We start from the raw sequence: 19,487 nt of genomic DNA on the forward strand, positions 1-19,487 counted from the left end.
TTGAGTTTAGCTAAAATTTTCATACCTAGTCTGAAATTTTGCCTTGAGTAGCAGGACGTCTCGTTTTTGTCAAAATTGTCGAAAGATGTTGAATCTTGCTAAAAATTGTCGCTTATTATTAGTATTTGCACAAATCCCAAATGTCTCACATTTTTGTTTCAAAAATTGACTAGAAATCCAGCTTTGTTACCAAAAATTATCAAAAAGCCTTGCTTTTTTGTTATAATTATCAAAGCTTCGTTCTTTGCCAACGTTTTCCTATAAAAATCACTTTTCCACCAGAAAGTTGCAAAAAAATCTCAAAAAATCACTTTTTTTGTAAATAATTTACGTAATGCTTGCTTTTTTCTGAAAAATTGATCAAAATTTCTCGCTTTTTACCAAATTGCTAAACAATCTGTCTTTTTTTTACCTTAGTGACCGGCCTAAAATAATTGTCAAGAATTTTGAGTCACGCTTTTTTGCCAAAAAGTTGAGAAATAATTTTTTTCAGTAGGTAAATGCCGAAAAGTCTTACATTTTGCTAAAATTGTCAAAATCTCAATCGAGTTTCATTATTTTGATTTTAATTTGTAATGTTTATTGTTTCGAAGTTTTATTTCACATTTTTAATCAAAATGTTCTGGTTTTTTTTTTGCTCAGGTCTCTAACTTTTTTTGTCACTTCTTTGAACTTTTTTAGTTGCAAATGTTACTCTTTTTTCGTAGAAATAGTCCTGTATGCCAAGATTGAGCCTCTCAAACTGTTAGTTTAATTTAAATATGACCAAAAAGGTGGTTTTCTGCAATAGAACGTGGTGAAGTTTTGGACAATTTTGGAAAATTTAAAACAAAGAGAGAGAAATTAATAATGTGAGTCCTTGTTGCAAACTGCTTCACTTGTAGAGATATATTTTCCTCTGTATGTATTTTTAAATTTCATTTGTAATGTGTATTACTTCTGTAACTGACTCAGGAAATTAAAAAGAGGGACAGGGTGTCCACTTGGATTTCTGTAATGTACCTAATCATGAGTATAGATAATCGAGTACTGCAATAATTTCATCATTTTAATATGTATTTTCGAAATGATAAAATATTTATCATTTGTCGATTTTAATTTAAAAAATTTTCCTACATAAAAACACGTGTGCTTTTTAAGCACCTTTATATAATACATATTTACCTTTTTTTAAAGAAAAAAATAAGTACTAAATCAATACAATTATTTCACAAAAAAAAAAACTTAATCCTATAATATTGCAATACTATCACATGAAAATTCAACTAAGAATATCTTTTTTTTTCGAGAAAAAAGATCATCACTTTTAAACATAAATGGCAATTCGATTATCACTTTCTTCGGGCGTGATCTTCGTTCGAAATGGCACACCACCTCCGGTATCGTCGAAAAATCGTCTAAAAGTGAATTCGAAAAATCCATGGAATGGTTTACCATCATCCGATGCCTCGGAAAAATCAGATGTTACGGAATTACACTCGTGAAGACTCTCAGGATCGATAGGATCGAAGTTGGAGGTATCGGTGAGATAATGTATGGTAGGAATATAGGGTGGTGTAATCTTTCGTACTCCGTTTTCGAAATTAATATCTGAGAAGAACGGATGTTTCTTTATTTCGTCGACGTTTTTACCTAATCTTTGATCTTGGCCCGTGCATAACTTCAAAATTAAATCTATTCCTTCGGCAGATACTTCGCAGTTGGGTGGTATTTTCAAGGTACTTTTCCAATTTATTATCTGCAATGAGTAAATTATTAGTACGAGTATTTGATTTCATCCAACTCTTCTATGTGGATGATGGATGGTTATGATTACCTTATATTGAGTCTCAGTAGGGGTATCAGCTGAAAATGGCGGCGATCCTATCAGCATTTCGTATAAAACTACACCTACGCTCCACCAATCACAAAGTTGCGAGTAGCCAGTTCTGAGGAGGACTTCAGGAGCTATATAGTTAGGTGTTCCGACTAAAGAATGGGCTTGACATCTTTGATGTTCTCGACGTCGTCTCCTTTCCAGTGGTTTGGACTGGGAACATTTACAATTCACAGTGCTGCCTTGATTCCACATATTATCAACCAAGTCCAAAGAGTTGTCGCGATTGTGACCATCTGACATGAGTACAAAAATTCGAGGATCAACAGAGGGGTTCATCGGGGGGCAAATTAGGCTTGTAAGTTCAACTCACCATTATTGTAGTATTTGGAGTCGTGTGTCCATCGAAACCCTGTGCAGAGACCAAAGTCTGTAAGTTTGATGTGACCGTCTCGATCGATCAAAATATTATCTGGCTTTATGTCTCGATGAATGAAACCTATTTTGTGGACACTTTCTACAGCACAAGTCAGTTCTGCTAAATAAAATCTGAAACAAAATAATTATATCGGTGTGAGAAAAAAAACAGGTAGGTAATTTTGGAAGGATAAGATTAATTCTGTCCCAATTCGAAAAAAAATTGAGAAATTTGTCTCATTTAGCGAAAAAATGTTGGATTTCCTCGCGATAATCTTCACTTTGGGGTACTCAGCCAAAAAAAAAAAAAAATATTGAGTCATTTAATGCTTACTTCGCTAAAGATTCTTCGAATATACCAAATTTGATGAGTAAAGACATCAGATCACCTCCAGCAATATATTCCATTATAAAATACAAGTTGTCGTTATCCTAAAATGGAAAAAATTCAATAATATTAACACTTTTGATACAATTTTTTGATCATTCTGCTTCAAAATATCTTACCTGAAAAGAATAATACAATTTGACCACCCATTCGTTATCAGCTTCGGCCAAAATATCCCTCTCAGCTTTAACATGAGCTACTTGTTTCCTCTTGAGCACATCCGCTTTTCGTAACGTCTTCATCGCGTACAAATGATTAGTATCGGTTTTCCGAACCAAAGCCACCTCTCCAAAAGCCCCCACTCCGATGACTTTGATACTGGTGAACATGGATTTATCCATTTTGGCTCGTTTCAGTCGAATATAATTGGATTCCTTCTTGCATAACATCTTACGCATCTGATCGCGAGTCTCATCGCTCAAACCAATCTTCTCCATTTCATTCTCCAGCTGGACTCGTCTAAAGATACGTTGTCTGCATGATTTATGCACGTTTTCGACTCGTTGCTCCATGAAGAACTTAAAAGCTTGGGACGAATAATTGCGAACTTTACAGTCTTTCTGTTGCTTGCATTGTTTGCGTTCGGGTATAGGAGAATGATGCTGGACTGGAGGATGAGGAGGAGGGGTTACTGCCGGAGGTGTATCGATACGTTGCTGCATGGCACTGGCGTAATTTGGAGGGTCTTTGGTGGGGGCAACAGGTGGTGCTGAGGCGGTTTGCAGCAAAGGTCTTGGAACCTGGGTGCTTTTTACAAATTGTGTTACCAGTAGAGGAGAACAAGGAGTTGGTGGAAGGTTATGTGACCAATTTGCGCCGCTATTATGACCAGGTGAGTGAGTTGAATTGTCTAGTTCTGAAGATACACTCGATGGACTCGGTGAACCGGCTGAACAAGAGTAGAATCCAGACGAAGGTGAATTCCGGTAGTCGTATGGTTTAATGGGGTGTTTGTCTAGTACGCTGCTGCAGCCTGAAGAGCAGGATATCATCGATGGTGATGGATTGGGGATCTGGCATAAGGGTGGTGATTGATGGTACGTAACTTGAGGAGGGTATTTTGGAGCTGGAGTGCTGGATGAGGATATCTTTTGCCGTAGATGCAGCGAAGGAGGTGGTGGTAGAGGTGGTGGTCGGCATGCTAGGTGTCGAGGTGGTGGTAGAGGTGGTGGATCGTTGCAGGTGCGCTGGATTCGGGTGCAAGATACTGATCGAGGGGGTTCACCGGTGGTGTTTGAGGCGAGATGGGCTGGAAAGAGATAAAAGTGTGTTATTAATGTGTAATGGATGGTTTTGGGTGGATTTAGAGTGGGTTTTTGGTTTGTAGGGGAGGAAGTGGGTGCACAACTTATTGGAAAGTGATCGGTGAATCTGTGTTATTGTTTTGAATTTTGATAAAAATAAGTAACCTCTTGAACTGGCAAGCTCGGATTACAGGTGCTCAAGTTCATTTTTAGAATTTTTGGGCATATTTTTGAAAATTGGAAAAAAATTCTAAAAATCTGTTTTCAGAGAGATTTTTAAATTTTTTCATAAAGTGTAAATTTTTTTAGGAAAGTGAACCAATGCGAATAATCCCTTCAATTCAACTCCAACACATCAACAACTAGTAGTTTTGGGCCATTCTGGAGCCTCCAGCAATTTTTCAATTTTCTCCAGAAATTCCAAATTGCTCTAAATGGGTTAAAAATAAACGTTGACGACTATAAATTTGGTGGGTGCTTATTGGGCACCCTCTCAACCGTTTTTGGTGGTCACACAAAATTTTGAGAGTTCGAGTTCATAAATGAATTTTTGGCCTATTTTTAAATTCCAGAAAAAGTGAAAAAATCAAATTTTCAAAGATGCCATAAAACGAAAGTTTTTTTTTGCAACATATCATGTGGTGTGTCTGAACAATCCCACAATTCGAAAACGGTCGCAATTTGACCCCTTTGAAGCCTCCAGGGATTTTTCAAAGTTTTCCTGAAATTTAAAATCACTCTGTAGGGGCAACAAATATACCTACTTGAGAACCTTTTGAAATTTCTGAAGAAATTTGAAAACTCGCTGGAGGCTCCAGTAAAAATTTGATGTTTTCGCATTTTCTGAAATTCACAAATTGGCCAAAAATTCACTTTTGAACTCACATTCCTGGAATTTCGCGATAACCACTTAAAACGGTCTAGATGGCATCCAATAAGCACCTACCTACCAAAGTTATAGGTGCTAACGCCAAAGTTGATTCGATGTGTGGGAGTTGAAGGGGATGGGGGAGGGGATGATGAGGGGAAAGGGGGGAGATGAGAGGCTAGAAACCTCGACACAAATTGACAAGAAAAATGGTCCAGGAAAGTCATGATGAAATAAAATTTTGAAAATTTTAAGAATCGTGAAAAAAATTATTTTTTTCAAGGTGTCCAACTTGTCCAACTGTTTATTTACTTGAATTTTATTTTAAACTTTTTTTGGAATTTGATGAAGCTCATCAAAAAAAAATATTATAAAATTGTTCAAAAAAAAACAACACTCACAGGAAGATCTGAGCACTTCAAGTTCATTGACCCCCTTCCACCTCTCATTCCACATTTGAAAAAGCTCGTTTTGAAATTTTGAGAACAATTTTTTGATTCTATCCAGACTTGAATAAATTTCAGCTCCTGAAGTTCATTTTTGAATTTTTGACAAAATACATAATTTTAAAAATTCAAAAAACTGTTTCGAGGGCGATTTTTAAATTTCTTTTTGAAACATAAATTTCAGGGCTCGTGACGGATTTTCTCTCCTAAAAAAGTAACTTTAGTTGGTCTAACCAAAAAAGCTCAAAAAATTACCTCCCCCCTCCCCCAAAAAATAATCAGAACATTTCAATTTGAAATCTAAAACGTACATAAAAAAATGAGATATCCTGCGTTTCTTGAGAAAATTTCAACCCCCGTAACCCAAATTTCAGGTCTTAGCTCATTTTTAGATTTTTGGTCAATTTTTCAGTTTTTTTTTTTTAAGAAACCAAAAATGATCAAAAAGTTACAAAACGAGAGCAAAATATTTTTAATGTAGAAAAAATGACAAAAAACAGAATATTTTAATAAAAAACTTGACCTTACCAACTCGATTTAAATCTCATACGACGGGTGTAATAATCAAGTAATTACAAACACCCAAAAAAAAAAAAAAAAAAAAAAAAAAATAATTTAACAATTACATATTGGCAAAAACTTGAAATTTTTCATGATTTCTGGCAAAATTCTTATTTTTGGGAAAAAACGAGACTTTGAAAATTTTAGCATAGGTAATTTAGGGCTTTTCGACAATTTCTTGTAAAAAAGTGAGACATTTAGAGAATTTTTGGAAAAAAGTAACGTACGATCCTCTCCTCTTCCATTTTCCTTTAAGAACTATAAGAAACTTGAGTTTCAATATTTTGTATTTTTTCAAATTTTTAAAAATAATTATGTTTTTGGAAAAATTTAATTGAATAATTGAAAATGGAATTATGAATTAAAATTTTTTCATGGTAGGTAGGTAATATTTTTTTTCAAAAAGCTCCAACTTTTCCACTGGGAAGTACTTTTGTAACATTTTCATGAACCTTTCCCTCAGCCAACACCTCAAACCTCACAACTCAAAAGTCAATTCGCAGAAGCTTCAAACTCCAATTGTTTTTGTTTTTTTTTTAGAGGGGGAGGGGCGGGGAAATCTTATTGTGTAGTGGGAACAAATTGGTTTAAATTTTGGATTTGGATTTTATCAAAAATTCAGGCTCAAAAATTGGGGGAATTTTTTGACACTCTCATTTTATAGAAACATCAGGACTTAATATTCTTTAGATAGCTTATTGATGTACCTAGATACATTTCAAATGAAAAATTCTGACAATAAAATTGAGATTTGTGACCACCAAACAGAAAAAACAGCTCTACAAAGGTCAGTTTTTTCTCTCAATTTTTTTCCCTCTCAATCTCACAACCCCCTCTCTCCATATTATTCACATCAAAAATATTAGCTTAGAACAAAAAAAAACTTCTGCAAAAATTTTCAAGTGGTTTTCACTGTTTGAAGCATTTTATTTTTATTCTCCAAATTTCAGAAATTCTCTGACTTTACAACAAACCATAAAATATCATTTTAATATTTTTTTTTACTGAAAGAATTTTTCAAATTTTTGAAGTTTGAGGCACCCATATGGGCGACTTTTAGATATATTCTGATAAGGACTAAAATTGTGGAAGAGCTGCCAAGGAATAATTTCCGTTTCAAAGATTTCTTGTAGAATCAAATACCTAACTTGATGGAGTGACTCACATGTCTTCAAGATTAGGAGGATGAATACTCGAAGAATGAGTTAGGGAAAGAATAGTCTCTTGAGTAAAATTGATTCGTGAAATAAAGTAAATTTTTAACCTAAACTCTTTTTACCGCTTTATTGATAATTTTTCGATAAGTTGTGCACTCACTAAATACCATAAACTAAGACTGAGCCCATATTACTTCATCTTGAGTAAAATTAAATCCTATAATGGAACTGATTTATGATCAAGCCTTCTTTTACTCTGTTATTAATAATTTTTCAATAAGTTGTGCACTCACTAAATACCATAAACTAAGACTGAGCCCATATTACTTCATCTTGAGTAAAATCAAATCGAATAATGGAACTGATTTATGATCAAGCCTTCTTTTACTCTGTTATTAATAATTTTTCAATAAGTTGTGCACTCACTAAACACCGTAAACAAAAAACAAACCCACTTTAGCTCATATTTTGCCACATTATGAAGTTATTACAGCGTATTTTTTAGTTCCTGATGTCAATTCGACGATGCGACGCGCGACGTCATCTCTGTTCATTTTTCAATTAATAGAGTTTACAACGAGTGCACAACTTATCGATCAAATATTCATAAACTCGTATTATTTCGCGAAATTCGATATGCGTAATATACAATTGCTGTATGTACCTGAAGAAAAGTTATCTCTGCTCGTATTATCTTCAGCAACCACTTGTTGCTTGAGCTGCTCCAAAGTAGCTTCGTATTTCTCATTAGACAGCCTTAAAGCTTTCAAAGCAGATTCCTGTGCAAAAAATATTGAAATTTATAGGTGTAATTTGTGCTTAATAAAATGCATTTTAATCGAAGCTTTTTTAAACAAACCTGCAGTGAACAGCACAAATCCAGTAACCATTCTTGGTTTTGAGTTACCGATGTGAAACACGAAGGGTTACTCGTTGAATTATTTGTAATTATGGTATTATTATCGAAGTAATATTGTTGCTGTTGATGTTTCTTATTTAAAAAATTCTTCGTATCGTTAACAACACCGTTGTAATTTATATTTCCAGGTATGTTGCCATTGGTATCGCGTATGGAATATTTTATCTTATCGACCGGACGCTTCGCCTCTAGTTTGGGTTTTTGCGATTGAATATTGGCTATATTTCTATAAGATGGCATGGTTTTCCAGCATCAAGCACCTGCGTTCAATGAGATAGGTAAATTATTTACAAATATGTACTATTAAGTGAGTTCATATATACCTAGGTTGTGAGGTTGCGAAGTGATAATTTAAGATTCATTGACATTCGCTTACCTGTCAGCCGATAAATATACGATGGTATTTGTCGATTTTTACATCACCAGTCCATCGTTTTGGCGATTTTTTTGATTAAAATTTTACACACTGGACGCGAACATGTATTTTAAATTAAAAAGTATACACTTATACACTTTACCAAGATGAGAAGACGTAATGGTAATGCCGAAGCCACATACGTGCATTCTTTAAGGTATTCGTATACATAAACACAACACACACACACTACGAAAGAGAGCTAGACGTAAGGTACTTAACGACACCAGCACACAGAAAGACTGTAGACAGAAAGAGAGAGAAAGACGTATTATTGTAACGCGAAAGAATTTCTATTATTTCTCAACAAATACCTCCTTTAACAACGTGTATCGCGTATCATGCATTCTACCGAAGTATTCCATAATTAAAATGCATCTCAAAGACGACGCCATCTCGACGATATTGTGCAAACTAAAACCATTTGAGAAATTTCAACCATCTCATACGTGAGCATTGTAAACCTGTGGCATTGCCTTGCTCTTAGTCTTCGCCATACCAAATTTTTTTCAATTAATAAATTCGCTATGAGGTAAAATACTTAACCAGTGGTGGGAGGTGTTTCAATGTGGACGAGTTCCCGAATTACAGATTACCTACCCATTACGCGTACTAGTTATGAAGATCGAACCGAGCGCGGAATTTTTTCGCGTCGTCATCAAAAAATACCACTTACGCGGTGCACAACTTCATGCGGTGTGCATAGGCTTCCATGGCTTAGGCTACGAGTTGGATCATTAGCCACGTTCGAGTATGTAAATTCGTGTTTAGTTAGACTAGGTCAAAGGTAAATCGCACATACGAGTGTATGCAGTTGATTGCGAATTAGATTTTTTTTTGGTCGATGGTGAATGGATTGTGGTTATCGTGTTCTATGACGATTTGATCTGTTTTTAGTGATATTATAATAATTAGACTGGATGGTGATTTCCAAAAATTTTCTGGAGACTCCAGAATTGCTCAAAATGATTTTAAAATCGCTTCTAGTCGATTTTCGAGGTCGAGTGTGTGGTACTTTCCGAATTTCAATCCTTCAGCTCCCTTGAGTAATCTTTTGTGGGAATTTTGCGGTTTCCAGTAATTTGCTGGAGGCTCTAGAACTCCTCAAAAATGATTTCAAGTCAATTTTAAAGATTGAATGTATGGTATATTCTCAACTTCGGCAATTTAGCTATATTTGGTAACATTTCTTGTGAATTTTGTAATTTCCAAAAATTTGCTGGAGGCTCCAGAATGGCTCAAATTGACTTTGGAATCGTTTCCAGTAGGTTTTCAAGGTTGCATTTATGGTATATTCCAAGTTTTGGCTTCTCAATTTCGTTTGTTGACGTTTTGTATGAGTTTTGTAATTTTTCAACATTATGGCTGGAGGCTCCAGAACTCCTCAAAATAACTTCAAGTCAATTTTGAAGGTTGAATGTGTGGTATATTCTCAATTTCAGCTTTTTAGCTGTATTTGGTAACATTTCTTGCGAATTTTGTAATTTCCAAAAATTTGCTGGAGGCTCCAGAATGGCTCAAATTGACATCGGAATCGTTTCCAGTGAATTTTCGAGGTTGAAATTCATGATGTATTCCAAATTGCAGCTTTTCATCTTTGTTTGCTGATATTTTATAGAAGTTTTGTAATTTTTCAACATTGGCTGGAGGCTCCAGAACAGCTCAAAATCATTTTAAAATCGCTTCCAACGAATTTTAAATATAAATGTGCGTTAGTTTCCGAATTTCAGTCTTTCAGCTCCCTTTACGTAATATTTTTTAGGAATTTTGTCATTTCCAAAAATTTTCTGGAGGCTCCAGAATGGCTCAAATTGACGTCGGAATCGCTTCCAGTGGATTTTCGAGGTTGAATTCATTTTTTAAGGTTTGTTATTTGCTGACATTTTGTAGGAGTTTTGTAAATTTTCAACATTGGCTGGAGGCTCCAGAATAGCTGAAAATCATTTTAAAATCGCTTCCAGTTGATTTTCAAGGTTGAAATGTGTGGTAGTTTCCGAATTTCAGTCTTTCAATTCTCTTACATACCTAACACTTTTTAGGAATTTTTAAATTTCCAAAATTTGCTGGAGGCTCCAGAATTGCTCAAATGGACTTTGGAATCGCTCTCAGCGGATTTTCGAGGTTGAATTCATGGTATTTTTCAAACTTCAGCTTTTAAACTTTATTTGCTAACATTTTGTAGGAGTTTTGTAATTTTTCAACATTGGCTGGAGGCTCCAGAATAGCTGGAAATTATTCAAGAATCGCGTCCAGTTGATTTTCAAGGTTGAAATGTACGGTAGTTTCCGAATTTCAGTCTTTCAGCTCTCTTACATAATACTTTTTAGGAATTTTTTCATTTCCAAAAATTTGCTGGAGACTCCAGAATTGCTCAAATGGACTTTGGAATCGCTTTCAGCGGATTTTCGAGATTGAATTCATGGTACATTTCAAATTTCAGCTATTAAACTTTATTTGCTAACATTTTGTAGGAGTTTTGTAATTTTTCAATATTGGCTGGAGGCTCCAGAACAGCTGGAAATTTTTTAAAAAATCGTTTCCAGTTGATTTTCAAGGCCGAATGTGCGATAGTTTCCGAATTTCAGCCTTTCAGCTCCCTCACGTATTTTTTTTGCAGCAACTTTGTGACTTGCAAAAATTTGCTGGAGGCTCCAGAATTGCTCAAATTTACTGTGGAATTGTTTCCAGCGGATTTTCGAGGTTGAATTCACGGTATATTCCAAATTTCAGCTTTTAAACTTAATTTGCTAACATTCTGTAGGAGTTTTGTAATTTTCCAAAATTTGCTGGAGACTCCAGAATTGCTCAAATGAACTTTGGAATCGCTTTCAGCGGATTTTCGAGATTGAATTCATGGTGTTTTTCAAATTTCAGCTTTTAAACTTTATTTGCTAACATTTTGTAGGAGTTTTGTAATTTTTCAATATTGGCTGGAGGCTCCAGAATACCTGAAAATTATTTAAAAATCGCTTCCAGTAGATTTTCAAGGTTGAATGTGTGGTAGTTTCCAAATTTCCGTCTTTCAGCTTCCTTACGTAATACTTTTTTTGAGGAATTTTGTGACATCCAAAAATTTGCTGGAGGCTCCAGAACTCTCTAAAATGTCATTGGAAACGCTTTTAGTTTATTTTCAGGGGTAAATTTGTGACAATTTTTTAAATTTTAGCTTTTTAGCAGTATTTGGCAGGTAGCATTTAAAAAAAAAGTATTTTGTAATTCCCAAAAATTTTCTGGAGGCTCCAGGATTGCTCTAACAACCTTGGAATGGTTTCCAGTTGATTTTCGAGGTTAAATGTGTGGTACTGTACAAATTGCAGCCTGTTAGCTCTATCAAGTTAATAATGTAGAAATTTTGTTATTTTCGAAAATTTGCTGGAGGCTCCAGAACTGCTCATAATGACTCGGAATCTTTCCCAACAATTGATTTTCAAGGTTAAATATGTGATACAGTCCAATTGTTGGGCTTTAAGCTTTATTAGGTGAAATTTTGAAGCGAATTGTAATTTCCAAAAATGTACTGGAAACTCCAGAACTGCTCGAAATGTTCGGAACCTCTTCTAATTGATGTTTGAGGTTGAATGTGTGAGGTACATTGCGAATCTCTAGCTTTTAGTTCCATCAAGTAACATTTTTTTCTTGGGAATTTTGTAATTTTCAAAAATCGACTGGAGCCTCCAGAACTGCTCAAAATGTTCGAAACCTCTTTAAATTGATTTTTGGGATTGAATGTGAGGTACATTCTAGCTTTTAGTTCTCTCAAAAAAACATTTTGTAGGAATTTTGTAATTTTCGAAAATTGACTGGAGGCTCCAGAACTGCTGAAAACCACTTAGAACCGCTTCCAATCATTTGGAAGATTGGGAAACAATAAAAAATCATGTCATTTACCGAATTTTAGTCTTATAGCTCAAGTACGTTTTTCTTTGAAAGAAATTTTTGTTCCCTAAAATTTGCTGGAGGCTCCAGAGTTTCTTAAAATGCCTCGGAATCTTTACAAATTGATTGGGTTGAAAGTTAAAAATTAAGTACATATTAAATTTCAGTTCTTTTGGGCAATGACGTGAAATTTTGAAGGGAATTGTAGTTCCTAGAAATTTTCTTGAGGCTCCAGAACTACTCAAAATGGTTCAGAGTCTTTTACAATTGAGAAAGAAGTGTCGTAAGAATCAAATACGTGCTGGATTTCAGTTCACTGGCTTAAACAAGTAAAATTTTGAAGCGAATTATAGTTTCTAAAAAATTGCTGGAGGCTCCAGAACTGCTGAAAATCGTTCAGAGTTTTTTCTTATTCTGGAATGAGGGTCATAAAAATTGATTACGTGCCGAATTTCAATTCCCTGGCTTAATCAGGTAAAATTTTGAAGCGAATTATAGTTAGTAAAAATTTACTGGAGGCTCCAGAACTGCTAAAAATCATTCAGAGTCTTTTCTTATTGAGGAAGGAGGATCAAGAATCAAATACGTTCTGGATTCAAGTACCCTGGCGCAATCAGGCGAACTTTTAAAGCGAATTGTAATCTCCAAAAATTTGCTGGAGGCTCCAGAATTCCTCAAAATGGCTCGAAATCTATTTCAATTGAAGGGATTGAGGATCGAAAACCAAGTTCATACTAGGTCGTAGTTCTCTAGCTCAATGAGATGAGATTTTTGAATGAATTGTAATTTCCAAAAATCACTGGAGGCTCCAGAATTCCTCAAAATGGCTCAGAACCTTTTTCTAATTGAAGGAAGTTGGGGGTGTTGGGTGCAAATATCACCTTAGTGTTTTTATCTGAGTCTCCCAACTCTTACTGCAGGTTCACCGCCAATTTTTCAATTCATTGAACAGTTCTTCAATTTTTTTTTTTTCAATTTAAAGATTTCCATTCTCGAAGAACGTGACAAATAAAAACGAAATGATTACACAGCCTTTAGAACATTTTTATTTCGCGAATTATTTTGTTGTTTGAACATCGTTTTAAAATAAATATAATAAATACACATACACGAATTCTAACGTATTTTTTTTTCAATTTTATTTTCTTTTTTTTCTCATCTTCAACATTTTTCGTCACACACAAACAACTTCTTTTCATTTTTTTTCATTTTTCAATCGGGGTTAATTTAATAAATTACATATCTAGCTACATATAATACATATGTATATCGTGTAAATTACACTCGAAAAAAAAATAATCATAACCAAAAAAAAAATCAACGCGTTAAAAAAAATAATCTTCTTTTTTTTACAAATTATATACACACGCACAAGAAGAAAAAAAACTGTATTAAAACAGGTAACAATAATCAATTTATAATATTTTATTTAAATTTTTCTCAATTTTTTTTTCTACACAATGTAATTTGTACTAATTTTTATGTCAATGTAAAAAAAAAAAAAAATAGTAATAAAATTACATAAAAATATATTTTTAAATCACAGTTATACATAATTGTCATTAAAGCTGAGAGAAAAAATAACAATTTTCAAACAGGTATCAAAGAAGAAGAAAAGAAGAAAATCCTATCGTATGTACATTCGAAAAACAATGAAAAGAAAAAAATAAAATAAATAATAAAACATAAAAACATGACTTTTTGTTTTTTCAATAATAAAAATACACACGCAAACACACAAAAAAAATAATAAATTGCCCTCGACTAACTGCGCGAACAGTACAAAAAAAAACAAAAATAACAAACTTACGTACGTTATTGAGCAAACGACAATAAACTCGATTTTAAAACAGCTGATATTTTCTCCTGCTAATTTAAAAACAAAAAATTTCTTCGATCGAAAAAACAGATTTAAAATTTTTTTTGCACTTCTTACTGCTTATCTTATTTTTTGCTTTGAAGAAAAAAAAATCATTATTTTTATTTTCTAATTCAACATTTTATTAAATTCGTCTTACTTGTGTTGTGACTAGAAAGAAAGTTACGCTGCGGGGAAACGAGAAATTTGGAGTGTGCGTAATAATATGATGGCTTATATCAATAAAAATAGAAAAAATTCATCAGTTACACTCGATTAAAAAAAATATACGTAATATTATAGCGAATTAGTTTGAAAAATATTTGTCAAATTATATCTATTCCTTAAAAAAATGGCTGATTATCATTAGAACGAATAACAGTCTTATGATTGCTTGAAAAAAAAATTATCAGATTTATTTAACACGATGTACTTAATTGACGTACTGTTTCATGTGAAAAAAAAATAAAGGCACGAATCAAAAATAAAATTCAGAAAAATACAAAATAGAACACAGAAGTAAATCCAAAATATAAAAAGATTAACCATTCTTGTGAAAGGAATTTAAAAAAAAAAAAAAGGATAAAAATCCACCTTCGATTATACTAAAGCTAGGTACAAGTTGAATAATTCAACCGGTATTCGTCACTGGAAAAGTTTAACAGTTTCATCGATTTCATTTTTGAAAAAAATTATTTAAATGAACTTTCGTCTCAACCATTTTCATTTTTTTTTTTTTTTTTAATAAGTTCCATTCAAAACTGAGCGAATTGTAATTCAAACGTTTTCTATTGGTTAACTCATTGTAAAGCTACACAAGGATATCTCATCGTTAAATTTGAGCATGAGCTTGCTCTAGAAGATTACTTTGCAGCTTTGGTTAAAATGACTCAAGTAAGATATGTATGTGATACAAGTACATAAGAATACAGCACGTAGTATAAAAACACAGAATAGTAGTATAAGACACAAACAGCAATAGTAAAATACTGAATAAGTTGAATATAGGAGTAGATACCACGTTAATACACATTAATTATCCGTTTTACTATACCAAAGGAAAGACATAACGATTGAGGAAATCGAATTCCAACAAAGACGAGCATCCAACGATGTAAAGGAGAAGAATTCTTTCAGCAGCAGGAAAAGCACGTTGTTTGAAATAAATCCATTTTACGAATTTATTTTTTTATGATTTTTTTCCACGTTTGGAATCGAGTTCTTAATATGATCAGGTACATACGAATTTTATCTCATTTATTAATTTATTCAAGTTTAAGTAGAAAGCCAATTAATTTATGAGTGTTTTTGCAGGCTTTTCAGACGACCTTTCACCATTCCATTCAGACATAGGTAACTTTTATGTGCTGAAATCTTAGGTGTTTCAATTTATCAATTTTAATCTCACTGACTGATGAAATTTCAAAGTTTTCATTTTTCAAAAATACTTCTCAATTTTAATTCACTGAAGTGAAGAAAATTTACATTGAAAATTCGGTCTGTTTTTGTGATGCAAAAAAGTTGATAAATTTTAAAATTTAGTCCATGGAATAGGGTTCCAAAGTTACATTTATTGTGATTAAAAAAATAGAATTTTTGAAAATTTTCTGCTGTATTGGTCGTTCATTATCCTATTGCTTGGGAATATTTCTGTTTTTGTGATGATAGTGTAAATTTTAGAATTTTTAAAATTTCACTCCCCAGAAGTTGTGCACTTCAAATTAAACTTTTTGAAAAATTTCAGCTGATTTTCGAGGTTGGTAATTTTAGTTTTCATTTTCATGGATTTTTTGATTTTCAAACGATTTTTCTGTGTATAGGAATTTTGAAAATTTTAGCACATGGCCCAAATTACTGGCACAGCTTTTTTTTTTTTTTTTAAAGAAAATTTTCGAGGTAAAATGGTACCTAGGTAGGTATTGTTTTTTTTTTCTCAAGAAAAAGTGTAAGATTCCAGTTTCTATCTTATCAAAATACTGATTTTTGAACGATTCCCCCATTTTTGGAAATTTTTCTTTCAAGAAAATTTCCAAAAAATTGATATGTTTTTTTTTAAAAGCAAGTTACGATGGACGAATCTAGTTTCAATTTTCAACAAAATTTTTGACTTTTGGGTAATATTTTCCATTTTTGGAAATTTTTCATTTTTCTAAATAACTTTTCGCACCAATTTTCTCAAAATACTCGTCAAAGTTTTTTGAAAAACTGATGCAGTTGAAGTTGATTTTTTCACAAAACTTATGATACATTTATGTAGATTATTCTAGTTCACATTTTCATCAACAATTTGTTGGTTTTTTAACGAATTTTACATTTTTAAAAATTTCTTGGAGCGATTCTTCTTCAATTTTTAACCCCCCCCCCCCCCCCACTCTTCTTCCAATATGAAAAAGTAAAAACTAAAGCAGTTGATTTTATGATTATAGTTTCCCTTTTGAACTATTTTTTTCATTTTTAGGGATTTTTCTAATTTCTTTTCTGGGTCAATTTCCACTCCAACCCATTTAAAAAGAAAAAAAAAAAAAGTCAATAAGAATTGAAAATTTTGATGCAATGATCAAAGACTTTGGTTCGGTTCTACTTTTCTTCAATATTTTTACAAACGAAAACATTTTTATTTTTGGAAATTTCTAATTCGCAAGTGTTGCTAGTCTTTTTTTGTGTGTGTGAAAAATGAAGGGAGATTGAAAATTGATGCAGATGGCGTCAATTTTTTTTAATTAATGAATAATGATTGATTTCACTTTCCATTTTGATCAATATTATTTGATTTCGAAACGATTAATATGGATATGTTTTTTGCCTCGAGAGTCATTCAGAAATCAGGCTTTTGAAAACTTGATAGAAAATTGATCGATTTTTTTGAAAATTCGTTGATTTTTTCTCATTACGTCAAATGTTTTTTTTAAGCCATAATGAAGGATAGTTGTAGTTTCAATTTTTACCCATATTGATTTTTAAACGATATTTTTTTGAACAATTTTCACATTTTAAAAAATTTCTAATTTCTTGGCCAACTTTTTTTTTTTTTGAATAAAATAATGAAAATGAAAATTGATGCCAAGGACATGATTTTTTAAAGCCATAATAATGAATAGTTTTAGTTTCCATTTTTACCCATATTTTGATTTTCAAACGATATTTTTTTAAACAATTATCACATCTTAAAAAATTTTTCATTTCTTAGCAAACTTTTTTTTTTTGAATAAAATAATGAAAATGAAAATTGATGCCAGTGACATGATTTTTTTAAGCCATAATGAAGGATAGTTGTAGTTTCCATTTTTACCCATATTGATTTTTAAACGATATTTTTTTTGAACAATTTTCACTTAAAAAATGTCTAATTTCTTAGCCAACTTTTTTTTTGAATAAAATAATGAAAATGAAAATTGATGCCAAGGACATGATTTTCTTAAGCCATAATGATGGATAGATTCAGTTTCCATTTTTACCCAAATTTTGATTTTCAAGCGATATTTTTTTGAACAATTTTCACATTTTAAAAATTTTTCATTTCTTAGCAAACTTTTTTTTTTTGAATAAAATAATGAAAGTGAAAATTGATGCCAGTGACATGATTTTTTTAATCCATAATGAAGGATAGTTGTAGTTTCCATTTTTAACCATATTGATTTTTAAACGATAGGTATTTCTTTGAACAATTTTCACATTTTAAAAAATTTTTAATTTCTTAGCCAACTTTTTTTTTTTTTTGAATAAAATAGTGAAAAATGAAAATTGATGCCAGCGACATGATTTTTTTTAAGCCATAATGAAGGATAGTTGTAGTTTCCATTTTTACCCAAATTTTGATTTTCAAACGATTTTTTTTTTTCAAAGTTTCCATGTTATTAATCGAACATTTTTGATTGGACGATAATTCGATATTAATTTGAAAAAAATGTATGCAATTTTTTCAAATTAACGTGAAATTATCATTGTTTTCATTCCCACCGTGATTTCTGATTCTTGAAATTTTTTCTCTATTTTTCATTTTCAGCTTCAAAAAATCTGACAACTTGCTGCTTTAGCTTGGGAGATTTCCATGGGTATTTTGGAAAAATCACCATACAATTGGTTTTTTCGAAAGAAGATCAAAAATATTTCGATAGAGAGTCAATATAAAATTGCCTTTTTTGTATTTTGACAAAAATTTGTGGTTTTTTTCTGCAATAAGAATGATGTTTTTCGATGAAAATAGCTCAAAATTGACACAGGTCTGGTGGTCTTTGGGAAAAAAATGTTCCATCAATAAGAGAGGAGGGGGAATATCCAGGGCTTTCGAATGAATGGGATTGAACGAAAGACTTTAAAATTCTTATTGTGTTTTCATTCCCAACCAAAGAGGCAAAGCAGAATAATGAATCTTTTTGAAAAATGAAAATCATCCATATATTTTAATGTTTTTTCTTTCAATGATTTGATGAATCAAACTAGAAGGTCCTTGAAAATTTCCTTAGTCAGTTTTTCTTTTCAATTGCCAAAAATAGGTATTTTCTAGATCACGTCGTGGCTTTTTGGAAGGTGATGGTGTCTGAAATAGCTCTTGTACGTAGACAAATTCGTACATCAACCTTGACTGTAGTTTTTGTTGTTCGGTCTGTCGTTATTAAACATACATCTGACCAAAATTCAAATTGAGTCGTTCAAAAAACAAACGAACGAACGACGATACACTAAAGCATCAACATGCGTACATTTCCCGTTCCAGAGGAAACATACCAACAATAAATACCTAGACGATGTTATAAGTAAAATGCATCACTCATCTCCATTATATTATCGAGACATTAGAGATGCGAACTCGATATTAAAGAGCAGAGAAATAAACAGCGAGGCTGATGAAAACCCACAAGGAAACGGACACAACGGATATACGAGTATGTAAAAACACAGATAGAGAGTAAGAAGAAAAATAGAATTCCTTCTCAAAAAAAAAAACACTCCAAAAATTGGAGAATATGCAGCTCAATACATATGGCAATTTTCTCTCTACCTTTTACATAGATGCACGCTAATGGCAGCGATACGACAAGCACAAGTTCACAATTCGGCCTCGTTGTTACCTTTCACACGTAAACTGCTCCTTGATTATCATTTTCATCGAGATTGATCCGTGATGGAAAAGGTACCGCGCCACCGTCGTCGAAAAATCTACGAAAGGTGAATTCGAAGAATCCGTGAAAAGGTCCTCCGCCGGTTAGCTCGTCTGGTCTTTCGGATTCGTTTGCTGTTGAATTTCTCAGCTTGTCCGGATCGATTGGATCGAAGTTGGATGTATCGGTAGAGTATTGAATTTTCGGAGTATATGGCGGCGTAAGACGTCTGACTCCTTCTTTGAAATTGATACTGGCGAAGAATGGGTGCTCTTTTACTTCGTTGGCGTTTTTACCGAGTCTGCGATCTGAGCTGGTGCATAGTTTTAATATGAGGTCGATACTTTCGCGGGAGATTTTAGGTTGTGGAGGGATTTTCAGCGTCGTTTCCCAGTTGATGACCTGAAAAAGGATAGAAAATGG

At 32.7% G+C, this 19,487-nt stretch overlaps 2 protein-coding genes across 2 annotated transcripts in view; both read right to left on the reverse strand.

Annotated features, from left to right (window-relative positions):
* Window positions 1-1,035: 1,035 nt before the first annotated feature.
* LOC135846936 (serine/threonine-protein kinase LATS1-like) lies at window positions 1,036-8,684 on the reverse strand. The gene is made up of 8 exons (XM_065366299.1): window positions 8,193-8,684; window positions 7,757-8,076; window positions 7,562-7,676; window positions 2,741-3,870; window positions 2,568-2,665; window positions 2,190-2,365; window positions 1,817-2,112; window positions 1,036-1,738 (listed from the first exon to the last, which is right to left on the reverse strand). The coding sequence occupies exons 2-8, from the start codon at window positions 8,054-8,056 to the stop codon at window positions 1,307-1,309; spliced, it is 2,547 nt and encodes an 848-aa protein (XP_065222371.1). The 5' UTR covers window positions 8,057-8,076; window positions 8,193-8,684; the 3' UTR covers window positions 1,036-1,306.
* A 4,446-nt stretch (window positions 8,685-13,130) lies between these two features.
* Window positions 13,131-19,487, reverse strand: part of LOC135848925 (serine/threonine-protein kinase Warts-like) — a 60,881-nt gene continuing 54,524 nt past the window's right edge. Inside the window, exon 8 of the mRNA XM_065369021.1 lies at window positions 13,131-19,466. Within this exon, the coding sequence (XP_065225093.1) occupies window positions 19,038-19,466 (429 nt within the window). The 3' untranslated portion in view covers window positions 13,131-19,037. The remainder of the gene's footprint in view (window positions 19,467-19,487) is intronic.

The sequence above is a fragment of the Planococcus citri genome, chromosome 5 (assembly GCF_950023065.1).
Source record: "Planococcus citri chromosome 5, ihPlaCitr1.1, whole genome shotgun sequence".
Taxonomy (NCBI): domain Eukaryota; kingdom Metazoa; phylum Arthropoda; class Insecta; order Hemiptera; family Pseudococcidae; genus Planococcus; species Planococcus citri.

Excerpts from the sequence above, each read along its gene's own strand:
- LOC135846936 (XM_065366299.1), bottom strand. The coding sequence starts at position 8,056 with ATGCCATCTTATAGAAATATAGCCAATATTCAATCGCAAAAACCCAAA. Across the intron at positions 3,871-7,561 it reads CAGAGATAACTTTTCTTCAG|CCCATCTCGCCTCAAACACC; the intron begins GTACATACAGCA and ends ATCTCTTTCCAG. Across the intron at positions 2,366-2,567 it reads TTCGAAGAATCTTTAGCGAA|ATTTTATTTAGCAGAACTGA; the intron begins GTAAGCATTAAA and ends ATTTTGTTTCAG.